General features: G+C 34.8%; 1 protein-coding gene and 1 long non-coding RNA gene across 2 annotated transcripts in view; one reads left to right on the top strand and one right to left on the bottom strand.

The window, feature by feature from the left end:
* The first annotated feature begins 620 nt into the window (after positions 1-620).
* On the top strand, positions 621-19,023 carry LOC148628772 (uncharacterized). The gene is made up of 12 exons (XM_088594045.1): positions 621-984; positions 1,663-1,822; positions 3,066-3,236; positions 3,534-3,625; positions 4,112-4,338; positions 5,625-5,875; positions 6,292-6,514; positions 7,687-7,779; positions 13,772-13,980; positions 16,532-16,732; positions 17,274-17,448; positions 18,761-19,023. Exons 1-12 carry the CDS (start codon positions 665-667, stop codon positions 18,880-18,882), a joined length of 2,244 nt encoding a protein of 747 aa, XP_088450171.1. The 5' UTR covers positions 621-664; the 3' UTR covers positions 18,883-19,023.
* LOC148628770 (uncharacterized) overlaps positions 10,287-19,279 on the bottom strand; it is a 35,202-nt gene continuing 26,209 nt past the window's right edge. The window contains exon 3 of the long non-coding RNA XR_015924427.1: positions 10,287-10,641. This is a non-coding gene — a long non-coding RNA (uncharacterized LOC148628770). The remainder of the gene's footprint in view (positions 10,642-19,279) is intronic.

The following is a 19,279-nucleotide window of genomic DNA, read 5'->3' as shown; positions in this document are numbered from 1 at the left end:
CTTAACAAATACTTTGTCTGTAATTTCTGGAGGTTATGAGGTACAAATGTCTGGATAATGCAATAAAATCGCTATAAGATAATGGATACTTGTGTTATGTGACATGCCTCGCATGGCGCTAGGTAAACAGGAGAGTATAAACCAAGCTTGTCTGTTCCAGTGTCTGACACAGGGATTGAAGATGGGGAGGGTGCGCTGACTGAATGCATATCGTTACAATGGTTTTCTTTCATTTCAACCATTTATCCCTGAAAAACGGGAGGGCGCGCTGACTAACCAAATTAAAGAGGGTCGTAAATCGTCACGCTTCAATGGTTTTCTTTCAATTCATCCATTTCCATCCTCCAAAAAAAAACAAAAACAAAAAAACGGGAGGACTTGAGCCTTTTTCTTCATAAACCAAGTTGAAAATCTGAATCCGGAGCAAAGTTTTCACGACGAACAGTATATTCAATGTCACAAATTTTGTGGTTATTCAAATCCTGTACCGAACATATCCTAAAGTTTTGATTGACATCAATTGTCACATAACAAAAAAAAAGGTCATACAATTAAACAATATGATTTATTGTATTAATATGTAAGAACATACTAAAGTGTATTCGGTTTTTTATGAAAATAGAATGTAAAGTATCAAAACAATTCATGTGATTGTTACACAGGTATGGATGGTATAATTCAGGTAGTATTCACTTTCTTTCTTTTTCAATGTTTCAAGGGATATAATTCTACGGTCTTTCCGTTTCGAAACACATCCTTATCATGGGAGGAAAGAGTGAACGACCTCATCAGTCGCCTCACTATGGAGGAGGTTATGATTCAGATGAGCAAAGGAGGGTCTGGGCCCAAGGGAGGTCCGTCTCCAGGGATACGACGACTTGGCATCGATCCTTGGAGTTGGAATACAGAATGCCTGCGTGGTGATGGAAACTCGGGAAACGCAACATCCTTCCCACAAGCTTTAGGACTAGCAGCCTCATGGAGGTAAAATATTTATGATTAAGATGAAATTACCGCAACTATATCACAGTTCATACGATTCCATGCTCTTATTCGATGTGACGCTAAAATAAAAGTCGCATATATGCACTTTATAGTCGTTTTACAATGATAGTAACAGATGTTTCTTAGTTGGGCTAATATTTATGGCACTTCTTGTAACATCTAATAATTTCATCATCTTCAAAAATAACATGATCGACCACCTCCGTAAACATTATCTTGGACTGTTGAAATTTACCTGATTGCGTACTGGTCTGAATACATTTGTATAAAAATACAAATTCAACTAAGAATCATGTGGTAAAAAAAGATTTACATATGAGCCGACTTTTTTCAGGAAGTCGCATTACAGATGAAAAAAAACACACAAGATTTACATCTTTGGTTGTGAAATTAATGGTATTTACCAAAAGCAGTTTAGATGAGTTCCATTGAAATGTTTGCCGCCATTATTTACACTTATCATTTTGATCAGCCATTTTTCTTCCACCTTGATCCTAACCTCCTTAAATTCATTAGTTCCATTGGTTCTCATGTGACTGACGGAGCTTACTTGGTGGATCTACATTGTTGAGAAGTTGAACAAACGTCTGCTTACGTTCTACATGTAACTATTTAGGTGAACGTGTACTTAAAATATGTCCATACGTCTTCCCACAGTACTGATATTATCCATAAAGTCGCCGAGGCAACTAGTATTGAAGTCAGAGCAAAGTACAACTATTTCAAGGAAAACAATGAGTACGGGGACCACAAAGGAATCAGCTGTTTCAGTCCAGTGGTGAACATCATGCGACATCCTCTTTGGGGAAGGAACCAGGTGTGTCGGACAATTTCATTCATTTGAGTGAATGGATAGCATAAACAATATGTTAATTTGTAGAATAGGCCCTTCTGTGCTATTTTTCTTCGTAGACTAAGTCAGTACTACCGCGAGGTAAATACAACACAAACTATAAAAGTGTTTTACCAAATTTGACCTCGCATAAGTTTTGACAGAACATGCTCAGAAATTAGCTTTAAAGGTTTTGTTAAAAAAGGAATTACAAACACGCGGCCCAATGCTTATTAGAAAAAAATGCTTCATTCTTTTTAAATCGTTTACATGTAATAAACTACTTGTAAAATAACAAATTGCTGACACACAATAATGCTGTGATTTCTGCCCCAAAGCATCTACCCAAAGGAGCTTTAGACAAAGGATACTACAGACACCGTGAAGTCAGCCTCATATCTTTACCTACACTTAGAGATCGATGGTAAAGGAAACTATTGACCAAACTATACGACAAACGCGATGACTTTTCAGTCCGTATTATCAACTTTCCTTCCATCTGGCAACATTACTTTGCCACCTGCGTATGGAGTTTTCATATCACAGCTCATACGTTATGCCAGAGCTTACCGTGCGCTTGACTTCTTACAATGAGGCTTCTGGAACAGGGTTATGTTATTACAAGATTGAAGTCATCGCTACAGAAGTTTTATGGTCGTCATCACGAACTCATGTATTGTTACCCGTGTATCCATCTGCACCGTGACAAATAATTTGTTCAACGTGTCATAGTTTTCCTTCCCTCTTTCGTCTACCCTAAACTTTTTATGAGCAATTCGGTAGGTGTTTCTAGAAAAACAGAGGACGCTTACCTTACCGGTGCACCAGCTACATGTTCCAAGTTTTTAGTGAAGTCCGAGTTTCTCATTTACTTTTGTTACTTTGTATGTACTATTTTGGTTGGTTTATGTTCTTTGTTGTGTGAGTCTGTTTTCCATGTCTGGTCTTTGTCTCTAGATTACATTCTACTGATTTCCGCTAGAATCTTGGCTTCCTTTATTAGTCTTTCTGAAATTAGCAAAATAAATGTACTAGGGATGCATATGTACTATCCTCTTTAAAAACGTTTTAATGATTTGTTTTATTCTTGTGTTGCTACATGTACATGGTTTATCAAGACTTGCTACCTTGTTTACCATTTCCTCATTTTTACTTTTAGTAAACATTTTATTTTTGGCTTTATTTTAACAACTCAATTTAGTGCAAACTATTTTACTGTTATACTCAGGAGACCTATGGCGAGGATCCATTTCTTACTGGAACTCTGGCCTACAGTTTCGTGAAAGGACTACAAGGAGCTAATCCTCGCTATGTCAGAACCAATGCTGGCTGCAAACATTTCGATGTACACGGTGGACCAGAAAATATTCCTGTATCTAGATTTTCTTTTGATGCAAAGGTAATAATTTTCTTGTAACTGCAACTTATAAATAAAAACTTTGCAAAACTAGCACAACTTCTTTCCCGAATATACGTTATAAATGTACATGTATATTCTGGCACCAAATCACGAAAAAAACCTGAAGTATACGGATGTTTTATTCGCAACGATCAGAACCAACAATTAATGACTAGTTGACTTAAACCAAGCATTACAATGTAATTTAGCAAAGAATATAATTTCTTAGACATCTTAACAAAAAAGCAATCGGATATTAAGTCTTTATACTGTATGTTGCATTTTCACTTTTATTAGGTTTCCGACCGAGATTGGAGACTGACTTTTCTTCCGGCTTTTAAGAAATGCGTACAAGCTGGAACCTACAGTGTCATGTGTAGCTTCAATAGGTTAGTAAATTCTAGAGACATCTTTTAACCAAGTGAACCTCAGTTATTCAACAATGTATACTGAAGAAAATGTACATTCACTTCTGAAGAAAAAAAATGCCTTTTTACATCGTGCAATTTCAATGGGTTGGTTAATTCTAGAGACATCTTTTTTGTCGATCTCAATTATTCAATTATATGTGTACTGAAGAATATTTACAGTCTCTTCTTACGAAAAGGATACTTTTAATCATCACAAGACGAAATTATTCTAAATTTTTGGGGATAACATGGTTTGCGTGTTCAAGATTATTTTCACATAATTATCATAATTATGGTATATACTTATTTAGATCAACCAAAACCAATTCGAAAACACCTTGATCTTGTGAGATAATTTGCCAAATTATTACACATGGACATGTCTTCATGATTATAATTTGAAAAATGAAGTTTTTTCATCGAATATCTAAACAAACTATATATTCTTTTCATTTCACTTTAAAGAATAAATGGTGTACCAGCTTGTGGAAATAAAAAGCTACTGACTGATATTCTACGTACAGAACTTGGTTTTACTGGATATGTTATAAGTGACCAAGCTGCTGTAGAAAACATCATAGACTACCACCATTTCACAAACAACTCCATAGATACTGTAGCTCTGTGTGTAAATGCTGGTTGTAATCTTGAACTTTCTACAAATCTAGAGAAGCCGATATACTTTTCTATGTGTAAGTGATTGCATTTCCCAATTAAACAATTTTGCATTTGAATCAATGTACAAGTTAATTAAATAAGATATGTCATTCTGAGTCTTTGAAAAAAAACCTATTTAGCTTTTAGATTAAATATACCACATGAAAACAATATGTCTCACCTGTTACACAAGGTTGCAATTATTCAAATGCGGGTGCATATGCATTAAGAAGGGCATCCATGCACGCAAAAACCAGGCAGTGAGTGGCACGACAAAATTTGTTGAAAAAATATTAATCTATTTCATTTCGCAAATGCAACCTTTCTCAAAGTTGAAGGTAGGTCTTTGATTAAATGCAACGGTTAATGAGAAGTAAATTAGATAGAAAGCACCGAAGTTCATTTATTCATGAATTCCGAGACGTTGTGTATATATATATATATATATATATATATATATATATATATATATATACAAACGTCTCAGAATGTGACGATTCTATTCGCTACATTGCTCCATCGGATCAAATGATACAAGGAAGATATGTAAACGTATAGAAAGGTCTGAAAAATTCCCAACGATGTGGCATCTTTGGCAACACCGCCTGCACAAAGTCCATCGCCCTAGACCACTTGGCCAGCTAGGCTATAAAAATATAGCTTTCGCTGTCCGGGTCATTCCTCCTCGTAGGATTAACCTAGGGCTGTAACTTAGTACACGATGTATGGTAGTACGGGACATTTCATTTAGGTGTTATTATGTAGGATAGAGGATCAAATTAATGATGCATGTCACAACAAATCAATATTATACAAAAGTCTCAAAATGTGACGAATTTTTCAGACCTTTCTATATAATTATATATATACAAGTATATATAAAGGGGTCTGAAAAATTCCAAACGATGTTAGAACTCAAATTTTTGGTCATTCCCTCCGCGGAACTCGAACTCGTACCACTGTGACATCTATGCAACACCGCCTGCACTAAGACCAGCGCCCTAGACTACTGGGCCAGTTAGGATATATATATATATATATATATATATATATATATATATATATATATATATATATATATGCGTGTGTGTGTGTAATATATGGACAGTCTCTTAAACAGATATGAAAGTGTATTATAGTTTTTTTTGTGCTAATGCAACTATACACTAAATATCAATGTCCGACCTTGAGTTGTTCATGATTAACTGAACTTATCAGAAAACTCCACATGAAAACCTAAAAAAGAAATTTCAAAGTGATGAAATTATCATGATTGCGGAATTTCTTAAACTGAATACATGTTTTACTTCATAACCTGTAGTGGATGCAGTCAAAACTGGAAAATTGACAAAAGAGACAATGCTAAAGTCTGTAGCACCTTTGTTCTACACAAGAATGAAACTTGGAGAATTTGACCCTCCTGAAATGAACCCGTATTCATATCTGGACACGTCATTCGTACAAAGTCAGGATCATAGGCAAATAGCTCTAGACGCAGCAAAGAAATCATTTGTGTTACTGAAGAATAACAAAGAGTTCCTTCCCCTGACGAAAAAGTACAGGAAAATAGCTGTAGGTATATTTATTTGGTATAGAAAGCAATGATCAAGATTAGAGGGAATTCTGGGCCATGGTTCAATGACTTTTACCGACATGGCCTTTGCAATTTGTTAAAAGGGGACATAAAATCCCTTAAATTGCAGAGGACGATAAAATGATTTAATGGCTTTTTTGTTTTGTTTTTCTTTTCTGGAGGGCACTCCTTTATTTCAAACGAAGGGACATCTACAACAACTTTTGAACTCCATTCTGGGAGATCCAAGGAAAGTGGATAGTTATATCGTATTGTATAAACGAGGAATTATAGTCAAATCGTGCATGCTCTGTATAAATCTATAAATCACATTCCTGATAAGTTTGTTGCTCGCAATCCATTGACTTTAAATATAATTTTAAATTAAGTAAACTAATATGGGTTTCCTTTTCAGGTGATTGGTCCGATGGCAGATAATGTACAGCAACAGTTTGGAAATTATAACCCAGATATAATGCCAATATATACAACGACTCCATTAAATGGTTTGAAGCGGATTGCAGATGCAACAACCTTTGAACCTGGTTGCCTTGACAATAGATGTATTCATTACAATAGTTTAAAAGTCAAGACAGCTGTGGAAAATGCCGAAGCTATTTTTATATGCTTAGGAACAGGTATAGCATTTAAAACAACTGTAAATATTGTTTCTGTCAGTTCAACCTATTTTATGCTTTCGACGAAGTTCAGACTATTTTTTTTAATAACGACAGATTGAAAGCTGATAATGATATTGATACTAAAGAATGTATAACTACACGCGTATGTTCTAATGGCGGTGTCTTCAATTTTGTGTTTTGTAAATTAAAGTATACGTGTTTTCATTTTAGATTTTAACCTAAACACGACGAACTAATAAACCGCCGATTTTGTTATCAATCGCCCCGTGCAGGTCCGGGTGTTAAAAGAATAGGCCTGCAGCAGCGCTAAGCTTGTCGTAAAAGGCGTCTAAATAGTGCTCAGAACCCTAGCCGGGGGCTAGGGCGCTCTACCCACAGAGCAACTGGGATGTGTGCCCCAGGTGGTGGAATGGGGTACCCCTGGCGTGTTACATGCTGGGGTTGTCAGGCTATAATATGGAAAACCTGACCGCAAACCATAATGGTGCACCGTGTTGGGAAAGATGCCATGTTCCTCGCACGTTAAAGAACCCTACTGTGGTATTCTCCCGGAGTAGGAACCATAGGGCTCCGCCACAGGAGGCTATATTGCCCGACCCTACCCACCTCTCCCTATTTCCAGTGGCAATCAATATTTGTCGACCCAATTGTCCTTGTGTCCCATCCCTTTTTCATTTCATTATCATTTCATGTTCATTTTATCATCAATTTCATGTCCATCGTCTGAATATAGCTGAAATATTGCTGCTCGGACGTTAAACCCCAACAAACAACAAACAAAAAACTTGTCATCAATCGTTTTCATATTCTGGTTCTTGAAGACTGTACGTAAGCATGTAATCGGGTATATAAGTCTCGTTACTTGATTTAACGAATTAAAAATATAAATATATATTTCTACAAGATAAAGTGTTGAGAAAAGCAATAAATAGAAGATTTTATACTGTAGTGCAGCGTTTGGAGATACCGGAAATCAGTCAACAGCTCAATGTGGATCAGTCTACGGGTTTCACTGCATTCTACGAATGAAAAATGTTTAGGAAACTAGAATGAGACTTATAAACTCTATTTCATGGATGTCATCAAAGTCTGTTGTTGTCGTGTAGCTAGTTAAAGATGTAATTTCAACCATATTTATAAACTATGATGAACCTGCTGTATTGTTCTAGGCCAAGAAATAGAAAGTGAGGACAATGATAGAAGATCCATGGATCTACCTGGAAACCAGTCACAAATTGTTAAAGACGCAATAGCATACTCTGGTAAGATATAAGAACCAGTCTCAATAAAAAAAGCGGTTTGTGAAAAATGGTAAGACATGAATTTGTAATAGTTTTCTTTTCCTTTTTTGTCTAACCCGGACTTGCCTTTTTATGAGCAGCTCGGCGGGTGTTTCTTGAAAAACAGAGGACGCTCACCCTACCGGTGCATCTAGTCCATGCCCCCAGTTTTTTTGTGGATTCCGAGTTCCTCAGTTACTTTTGTTTCTTTGTTGTATTTATCTGTTTTTCCATGTCTGGTCTTTGTCCCTGGATTACATTCTTTTGGTTTCCGCTAGAATTTTGGTTCCCTTGATTACTCTTTGTCAGGGTAATTTGCACCGTCAAAAACAAAGAAAACATACCTGATGTGTTGGTAAAATAAGTTATGGTTTCATTTAACTGCACTATAACTGAACAGCCCAGTGAAGATGTAAACTTTTTTTACATGTTTTTAGAAACTTTTCCCCCTTCAGGTAAATAGGTAAATAATTTTCAGTTCACATAAGCTCAAGATATCGTGTTGAGTATAAATATTCCATTCTATTTTGATAAAAGATTTTAATGTCTATCAAAAATCAAATACAACCAAGTAGTAAGTAAGTCATTGATTTGAAATTCGCGGAAACTATGTGCTTTATTCAATTAGGAAAACCGATATTGTGTAATCTGTAATGTGAATTGTTCTGATTTCCGTTTAGATATATTTTGTTAGTAAGATTTCTGTTAGGTCATCGAGTTTGTATTCTGAATCTAAATTATTAAATTAAGATAAAGTCAACATTGATGAAGAATTAATCGACATTTTATTTAGATTTGAAACATGCTCAAATTTATCATTTATAGGCCAATCGTAGATCAATTATTTTGTCTTTAAGATGTTTTCCCACACAAATTCAGTGTATAGATTAACCTTTCTGTACTTATTGTTCCGCTTCCTGTTCCTTTTGCACATCCGTTTGAAAGTGAAAGTATGAAATCATCACAAACAAACCTATTCCCTTTGATTACTCCTGGTCACCCTATAACAACCTACCCTCTTCAGTAACCATTAGTCATCCTATATCAGTGTATTCCCTTTGGTTACTCCTGGTCATCCTATATCAAAATATCCCTTTTAGTTACTCCTGGTCACTCTATACAATCCTATCCCCAGTGGTTACTCTTGGTCACCCAATATAAACATATCCACTCGAGTTACTCCTGGTGACCCTATATAAATATTTCTAAATGTTTTCCCTTTGCTTACTCCTGGTCACCCTATATCAATTTACTCCATTTGGTTACTCCTGGTCACCCCTATATCAATATATTCCATTTGGTTACTCCTGGTTACCCTGTATCAACATGTTCATTGTAGTAACTCCTTGACACCCTATATCAGTGTTTTCCCTTTGGTTACTCCTGATCACCCTATATCAAGTTAGTATATTTTAATGCTTTGTAAAATTACTATGCGTGAGGACTATTTAGTAGGTGACTTGTGTTCACCCTTCAGCGGACCTATTATCTTTGTGCGTTCCTTTTTCAGTCAAATATTGTAGATCAATTGTAAATCGAATAATACAGCGCCCTCTATCGGTCAAAGACCTCTTGAGGAGCAATCGGAGATCGGTGGAATATACGACTGATACATGCACCACACCAATATACAATGTTTTGCGGTGACACTATTATTTAAGAAATAATTCGTGGAGGAGGTAGATTTGTACACATTTTAACATGGGTACGGCATTTATATTCGATTATTTAACACCGAGCGACAGCGAGGTGGTAAGTGAGAATATAAATGCCAAACCTACGTTAAAATGAGTACAAATCTACCCCTGGAAGGGCTTATTTCTTTTTTAATATGACAAATACGGTAATTTTTGTGACAAAAATTTCCCTAGGCGTAGCCATAATAACGACTGTTCCGCTTAACCTCCCCCGTTTGGAAGTTGGATTAAATTTGTATATTTATGTCATCGTATGTGTTAAATGTGTGTATTTAAATAATTGGTTTCAATTAGATGACCTCTCAGCCGTGAAATCATCGCGTAAACGTTTTAAATGAGTGTTTTGACTCGAAATGACAGCGAAAGAAAAGATACAGTGCGCAGGTGCTAAAGGCGTAGTTGTACCGATATATACTGTTTGACGATATGAAGACGTCATATTAGAAATTATATATATACATATATATAGGCAAATTCGGGGTTTGGGAATGCTCCGTTTTCAATTCACTGAAAAGCCTGTCAATTACTCTTCATTAAGAACAACTTAGTAGTGTGTGATTTGCTAAGAATTTACATCTACAAGGTCTTTGTTTTTACAATAGTCCTATTTAAACAGTTCTATAGGAAAAGAGAATAAAACTGCATAATGGAAAAAAATTCCCACTTACAGTCATGTACTCAATAGATAACATTCGAAATTCTTTTGAAACAAAATTACAATACCGGTATATAAAGGACTTTACCGCTGAATCCATCGATACTGGCTCACTGTCAACGCTTCGAAATCAATGTTTCAACTAAATCTTGTATCAAACAATTTTAATCAACTTCTAAATGGTTGTATACATTTGTAGCCAGAAAAATGTTTCCTTGGACAAAACTGTATGCTATAGTACTTGTTTGGCAGCTGTACAAAATATATCTAGAGGCACTGTCAGTATCATTTGGTTTCAGAACCAACGTAACGTGTATGTACATTCAGCATTTCAAAACACTGTCACTGTCACAATCTCTATTTCATTAAATGCTGTAAATCTTCTCAATTTAATAAAACTTAGTTATTTTTACGTGTGTAGTATTAATGTCTTGATACTAAATAAAACCCTCATCCTTTTAACAGAAAAGCGATTCATCCATATTTGTCGGTCTGCAAATAAAAGAAAAAGAGTTGATATTTTTTTTTAATACTTTACAACAATAATCAAAAGTATTTTTTTTAACAAACATGTAGTTGTATATCAATGCCTTGTTGATTGAGTGTATGGTGTTAGTCTACATCTATAATCATACAGTAAATGTAACTGTGTAATTCAAAATCAATGTCTATTGAATATTCTAGGGAAAACATCACCTGACATCATGATGGCTATAAAACATTTTTAAAGAACATTGCATTTGCAATGTATTTTAACTTGCATGCACATATGTGTACAATATCATAATAAAATGAGCTCATTTCAATTTCCTTAACTGTTTCTCCACTTTTTATGCTAAAGCTCAAATGTTGAAAATCAAATTTTACCATTCTCAATGGAGAAATAATACTTAGGTAGAATCTTGAGTAATACAAATACATGCAAATATTCCCTACTTGCGGAGCTCGGGATGCAGTAATATTTTATCCTATTTTTGCAGAGTTACCTCCCGTAAGAGCAGGTATAATTTCGAAGTCTCTCTAATCGATGTTGGGTTTCGGGTTCAGAAAATAGAGGTAACTCGAATGAAAATGGAATCCCCAGCAGACAAACACAATGGTGTTTCTAAAATTTACAGGGTGTTTCATTTTGTTGGTAGGTTACATAAGGATGATTTTAATTTGTATCCCGGGTAATGAAAATTTATGGCAGGGTCAGTAGAACGAAAATTCCCTTTTGACTTTCGAGATTTTTTAAAGTATCGTCGATATCGGATGGAAAACCTTACGTGTTCCGAATAAACACCTGCTACAAAGGGAAATAAATGTTGACAAAATGTTGGTCCGCAAGTCGGGAATATACAGAAGCCTGAAAAAATAATCAACAGCTTTGTCAAGTTAAGATTTTGTTCGTGTTCATACATGTATTTAAGTGTTTTGATGTCAAAAGCCAGTTAACCGGGTTATCCTTATCGTACTTTTGTACATGTATAAAACATACTTTATTTAACAAATGTAGAGTTGACGGACCCGTCGTACTTGTACAGTTCATAAACTATTTACACACAATAACATGAACGTAAAGTCAAAATGTGACGGTTTTCTATAAATCGGAAATTTAACAAAAAATGATAAGTAAACTTTAAGTATTAAAAATATTTTATGTGGTAAACATCTTAAAAAAGAGTAATATTTACATGTACAATGTTTAAGTATGAAGGTGATGAAAATGTACAAACTTTACTTTATTTGCACGAAGTCATAAACAAAAAAAAATGGTTAAATTAATCATCATACTAAGAGTTGTCAGTACATGCAGTCTGACATATACATATATAGCAAAACTAAAAAGCGTTGGAACTAGCTCCTCGGGAATGCACTTACATGTACACAGTACTTTTATGTACACATAACCTCTATATGTATAAAGTTGAGTCCCGAAACTTCATGTTACAGTAATGGGCAGCTAATTGGACTACCCCAACTTTACAGATTCCTTAATGCCATGTGTTTTGCCACTAAACGTCGAAAAGTTTACATACATGATATACACCTACGTGTATGGAACATGAACTGTTAAAAGATATGTAAAAGGAAGGTCCTTTTTAACCTTGGTACTCAGGTTTTTTTTTCTCCAGCACAATGTGAAGAAATATGGACCATATTCAACTTGTGTTCTTAATAAAGCACAATTTGAAGAATCTATACCTACCTCCTGGACTGCTTTATGAGCATTTTTTCATTGGAAAAATATTAAAGATTTGAAAGAAAAACCGATTTCAGAACCGCTTTTAAAACACAGGTTGGAATTCCGTTCCTCCATACCCCAACCAAAGTCAGAAAATAGCTTGATTGACAACCTCTAGCACTGCTGGAGTAATAAATAGACCATCCATTTAGGCCTAAAAATGTTCCCGGTCACATACCGACTCTTCTTCAGACACCCATACCCAAAAGTTTTTATTTGTGATATTGAAAAAATGATAATTAACACGTATGCCGATTGACTTTCAGGAAAAGACGTTTTTTTTATTCTATCCTAGATGGAATAATAAAGAGTAAGAAATACTGGTTGTCTATATTTAGAATCGATTGTAAACACACATGATGTGAGTGTGCTCTTGGTCGTGGATAATCCCTTTTGGGATTCGGCACTTGAGATGTTTTTTTTGTTTTGACCTCCGCCATCAAACCAAAAAATATCTCAAGCGCGCCGAATCCCAAAAAGAGATATGGCCGTGGACTAAGTCTAAAATTATCAGTTGTTTAGTCTTATTTGGTTGTCATTGTATTCTGAGTTTTGTGTCATTATAATGACTTATTTCATTTCAAAAGTTTTAAGTACAAATAAATCCGTACCTACCGACCCTACAAAATTTCAGACTGGTGATCGGAAACATAACTATATTTTTTTTCGGCCTTGGAGATTCCTCATCAATTGACTGGCATGCACCAGTAAGTTGACTTACCTAACCGTCTTACGTGCACTTGAAAGTGTTGATTTTATCCCGAAAAGTATTTTGCTGGGTCGAAGATTCAGCAAATGCTGTGTGCTGTACAATATAAGGGTGCAGATCACAAATTGGATCACTAAGTAACAGATCGACATTAAGTCACCTGGTAATGCATTTAGTGAATTGAATGAATGAACGTGGTCACATGACTCCTATAATTTCACCAAATACACCATGACCCACATTCACGGGCAAGACTATGCCCGGGGACTGTATAAACACCTCAATTCTTTACACCGTCCGTGAGAGACCCCTATTGATAGCCAAGGGCGTTAAGAAAATCCTCAGTCCGTCATGAATTACAAATACCACATATGAGTGTAAACCGGGTCTTACAGTATTGAATATATATGTTAGCACGAAACCAAAAAATAAATCAAGTATAGGAATAGTCAGCTGATTGTCAGCGTCGCTCATATCGTGCAAATGATTGGCTAAAACAGTGTTACGAAATTTTTGGGGATTTTGGTGGTTTATATCCACAAAGACAGTCGAATTATCAACTCAATTATCTTCTTGAAGCAACAATGTCCTAGCTTTATAATGCACGAAATGAAGGGTGTAACGGAGATACGGAAAGTGCTATCGTTTTCAACTTTATTGTTACAGTGTTATTTAATTACTTCTAGGTTCAACGCCAATAGTTCTGTTGTTGTTTAATGCTGGACCAGTAAATATTACATGGATGGATACGGAGGAAAGAATTGTTTCCATTATGGAGTGTTTCTTCCCAGCCCAAGCAACCGGGGAGGCTATTTTTGAGGTTCTAACTAATGCTGGTAATAAATCGAATCCTGCTGGGAGACTACCGTTTACATGGTATAAATATCAATACCAAGTATGTGTTTGTAGATATTTCTATATTACAATATAACTTTTTTCAAACGTTCAAAATAATTTGACAATAATATATTTTAACACTTAAAGTAAGTGTTCATTTTGTACAGGTTATACATTCTTAAAAGTAGTTCATACCAAAAATGTCTAGTAGATAAATTTTCCTAGTTTGACCTAAAATGAACATACTTAAGAATTTTTATGTAAAAACATAGGTCACACAACTTGATTTTGAGATATTTGAGCCTTGATAAAGGGAATTTTTTTACATTTTATATGGACTTTGTAGGGAATTTTCACTATTTCGAGTACTGCTTAAAAACAGGTAGATACGAGCGATATTTGTATATAAAGAACGATTAACTGACATTCTTTCATATTTCAAAAGAAAATTGGGGATCACCAAACTCCTTTTCTTGAAAAAAAAACTATTTCTATAGAACATTTTCCGACCAATTATCTCCCCTTTAAAAGAATTTGCCCGCCAATTATCTTCCTTTGTAAGGACGAGAAAGGACCTACTTTAACTCTCTGTGGAATATAAGGCATGTCTTATTTTAATTAAGCGACTGTCCATTTAGAAACCATACAGTTCCTATGATATTTATGGCACATGGTTAATTTCATCGCAATGATTTTTTTGTTCAAATGTAATCTTTATATCATATATATGTCCAGTAGTACAAAGATTTTTTTTCTGAATCGACAAGCGATGACTCAAAAAATGATTATACACTTCTAGAAGAAAGCAACCGAACTTTACACAAAACGAAAGAGTTATCTCCCTTCTTCAATGAATTTCCATGCTTTCTATGTAACTCATTTTTCTTTAATTGCTGCAGTTAATCAAAAACCAACATCAACTTCGAGTAAGGATGCATTTGTGATATGAAATTTTTTAAAACTAAATTTGTCATGTCCTATCCACTGCCTGGTTTTTGCATGGACGCCCTCATATAGAGAAACCTGGTTAAGCTTTGTTTTTTTGTTGAATGTTTTTTTTATTACTGTATAAATCTCAAACATTTGGTTCTTTGGTTAACAAAACATTCATCAGGAATACAAAGCACGTTTTATAGATTTCAAAATGACTGCGAGCATCTGTTTTGACGCCATGTTTGTTCATGTGGTAAATCTGCTTTATCAAAGTGTCTCAAGATGTTTTAGGTTGATTCTGAACCAAGTTATTGGCTATTTTTAAACTTAAACATGTATGACGAAATAGCCTTAAGCTACAGCACATACCTGTATAGTGATGATATTCAGGAGTCTTACACTGAATGAATTGGTAGGTAACCGGACATTTGATAAAGTTTCAAGTTTCTTACACACAATTGACCCGTGGGTTAATTCCATAGGTCTTATAGAAGTTTAAATCTCCTTCTATTCGATTATCATTTCATTTAGGGATATTCATTTCAACAATGTAATTGTGTGATTATGTGCTGCAAATGCAGGTTTTTGTTATGAGGGGTTGCATTCAAACCTTGTTTTCAAGTCTGAAACTGATTGTAGCACAATTGATTTTTACGAAATATGTTACAAAGTTCAGGATTAACTATGAAGGAACTCTACTCGGGTATTACCGAAGAGTTCAGCGATATTAGTTTTTTTTATTATTAAACTGTGGTAGCACTTAAGTACAAAATCAATACAAATATAATGGTCGCAAGCTTTTACAATATCTGAATTTGAGTTTGAATACAATAAACGATGTTGGAGATACATGTACATGGGTTAGACCGAGTACTTTTGAGTGTTAAAATACTTTTAAACATTCTTAGTTCGATTTCTAATAAATGTAAAGAGAAAAAATATAATACGAATCCTTATTGCTATAGATCCTCACAATTCTACATTTCACCTTTGTACTTCATAAATCGCTTAGTTGACATATAAGCACATTTTGCATACATCCATAAAGCCCCGTGCAGGTCCGGGTGTCAAGAGAATAGGACCACAGCAGCGCTAAGCTTGTCGTAAAAGGCGACTAAATAGTGCTCTGAAACCTAGCCGGGGGCTAGGCGCTCTGTGCACAGAGTGACTGGATTGTGTGCCCCAGGTGGTGGAATGGGATACCCCTGGCGTGTTACATACTGGGGTTATCAGGCTATAATACGGAAAACCTGATCGCAAACCATAGTGGTGCAAGGTGTTTGGAAAGATTCTACGTTCCTCGCACGTTGAAGAAACCTGCTGTGGTATTCGATAGGAGTAGGAACCTTTGCGCAAAATTGCCCGACCCTACCCATCCCCCGTTTTCTAGTGGCAATCTAAATTTGTCGATCTTGTTGCCCTTGTGTCCCATCCTTTTTACATTTCATCATCATTTCATTTCATGTTCATTTTATCATCAATTTCATGTTCATTGCCTGAATATAGCTGAAATATTTCTGAGCGGGCGTTAAACCCCAACAATCAATCAATCAATCATACACCCATACGTAAATTTGAAAATCAAATTTCTTCTTATGGAGCTGTAGGCGTTAGTTACACTATAACGTGATGCAATATTCTTTGTGTTATCTGGGTTAAGTTTTTATTTCTTCCAGATACCATCAATGATAGACTACTCAATGAATGAAAGAACCTATAGATATTTCAGTGGAGAACCTTTGTACCCCTATGGTTTTGGCTTGTCCTATTCAAAGTTTCATTATTACCATGCATTACTGAAACCAACTATCCAAGCAGGGGAGCGACTAGGAATACGGATCGAGCTTGGCAATGACGGCCCACTGGCTGGTGATGAGGTAGTTATTACACACTGGTTTAGGGACTATCTGTGAGAGTATCCGGATAGAATGATTTTCTGCGATATTGATGTCGCAATATTTGGTTCGATATCTTCAGCAAAAACTTTTTCAATAGGTACACGAAATACTTCTAGATTTACACAATAAATCCTGGTCCTGCTATTTCCTTTAAAAAAGTAGTATCAGGTTGCACGTCAATTAATTCAAGCTGTGCGTTTCCAAAACATTCACTTTGTAGTAATCGCTGTGATTTTGTTGTTATCGATAAGAGACAATATCTTAAACCGCTGCAATTCCTATTTGACAATATTTAAGAAAAAAGCTGTTTTTAAATTCCTTTGATACAATATTTCTAAACAAATGTTGCCAATGTTGTATGTAGTCGTAATTAGAACATTTTTTTCGATTTACTGTGAATTGTGTTCGTGTCTTAAAAATAATAACAATTGCGTATGAATGACCATTTTGTGAATCATTCTCAACTTCACATAAATTGTTTCTAATATGATACATTTAACCATAACTTTGTCACTTACAGGTGGTCCAAATCTATCTCAAATGGACTAATGTTACACAAACAATGCCAAACATACAACTAGTCTCTTTCAAGAGATTATACCTTCATTTTGGTGAAATCACAAACTTTCTCATGTACATTGAACCTGAAGATATGGCTGTATGGGATGATAGACATGGATACGTTATTGAACCTGGTAGGTACTTATTCATGAAAAGGGGTTTGGGTTGGGGTGTATATAACAATACGTTACATGCACAATGAAAGTACTGTACCAGCTTAGATTCGAGGTTTTCTATCATTGCGTAATTTTGAATTTATGAAATTAAAAAAATTACCATATATGAATATCATTTACTTTTGTCATTTTATAAAAATCTTTAATTGGAATATGTTGATGTTTTGTTTTCGTGTTGAACTCCTTTTTTTGTTTTGTTTTTATTTTATTATTATTATTGTTATTATTATTATTATTATTATTATTTAGTTTTGTTTTTGTTTTTTGTTTTGTTTTTTGTTTTTGTTTGTTTTTGTTTTTGTTTTTGTTTTTTGTTTTTTGTTTGTTTGTTTGTTTGTTTGTTTTTTTTTGGGGGGGAGGGGGGGTCCTTGTATCCTTTCTGACATCAAAAAAGCAAAACAAAGCTACTGCAATCAAACACTTCGATAAAATTTGATTATGATATTCTGAAATTTTCGTAAGTATTAAATATGTCGGTTTAAAATAAGGTTTTATATTTGGACAATGCAGTCAAATCTCTGCTTTCTTTTTCTTTATGTGCCACACCGTATGCACATTTTGTCAGATACATGGACAGAGAAGTACATAAAAACATAACATTGTTTATTTGTTGATGAAGATGCGCGACGTATTTGTTGCCACGAGATGGTAAAGTCAAGTGAAGTAAAAAAATGAAGTCGTTTTTTTAAAACAATAAGCATAAGCCGTATTAAACTATTGAAACCAACACAACATAACAAGACGTAATTATAATACTAAGCATATTCACAAGAAAGGCAAATTACATATAGTATGTACTGGTCAAGGAGTAGCTAGTTCTCGTCAGAGTAAATTCCATCTCCGGTCACTAAATGACTACGTAACGAATTTACCCCATAGGTGACCTACACATGCAGTCAAAATATTTCCATTTGAGTAAAAACCGGAAAGAACGATAACTCATGTAGTGACCGGGGGGTGGGGGTGGGCAGGGATTAGTTAAGTTTTTTTTTCAGAGGTGGAGTAAATGACAAATTCTCTTACCTTCAGATAGAAGAAAATGCGTCTTTGTGAATATATACATCAGACAATCATTAAGACAGAAGGATGTATTTAGACAAACTCTTAACAACTCGAGGTTTACAGTGATAACTGATTTTACAGAAATCCAAATGGATAAAACTAAAAAATCTAAAAAATATTACTTGAAGCTGTTATCAAAGGTTATAACAGGATCAAACAATCGAATAATTACATGTAATTACTTTGATATGCATTACGTCATTTTCAGGTGAAATGCAGCTCTTTATAGGAGGTCAACAGCCAGAACAACACAAAACTGTGCCATCTAATGTATTGACTAGAACGTTTACTATACTTGGCAGAAAAATGTTGAATATTAAACAGTTATAATTTTTTACGGTTCAACAGAAAACAAACCTTCCATACTAGCTACAGTAAAAAGCGATATGCTCGAACGCAAATGAAGCGCATTTTCCAAGCTAAGACCTTTTATTGTAGTTCTGGTCATTGGATTAAAATGTGGTCTGTTTTGTTTTTATTTGCTTAACAATGATATTTTTCCATTGCAAAAACAGTAAAAAGCAAGTAATGGTCATACTAGATAATGGCAATATAGACTCTTTCGTGTTGGTACCCCAGAGTTAATACGATAGGGTTTATATCTAAGTAATACATTAGAATAGCCCTATTATCGTTTCTTAAATAATGAACAAAAATCTCCAGAACTTAACAGATGGGATGGCCTAAAAGTAATTGCAGTGTTATATTTTAAAGTATTTTGCCTTTT

Source organism: Perna viridis, chromosome 1, assembly GCF_037379345.1.
Source record: "Perna viridis isolate PV_CMFRI_1.1 ecotype Kerala chromosome 1, ASM3737934v1, whole genome shotgun sequence".
Lineage (NCBI taxonomy): Eukaryota > Metazoa > Mollusca > Bivalvia > Mytilida > Mytilidae > Perna > Perna viridis.
This window is presented reverse-complemented; position numbering and strand designations above follow the sequence as displayed.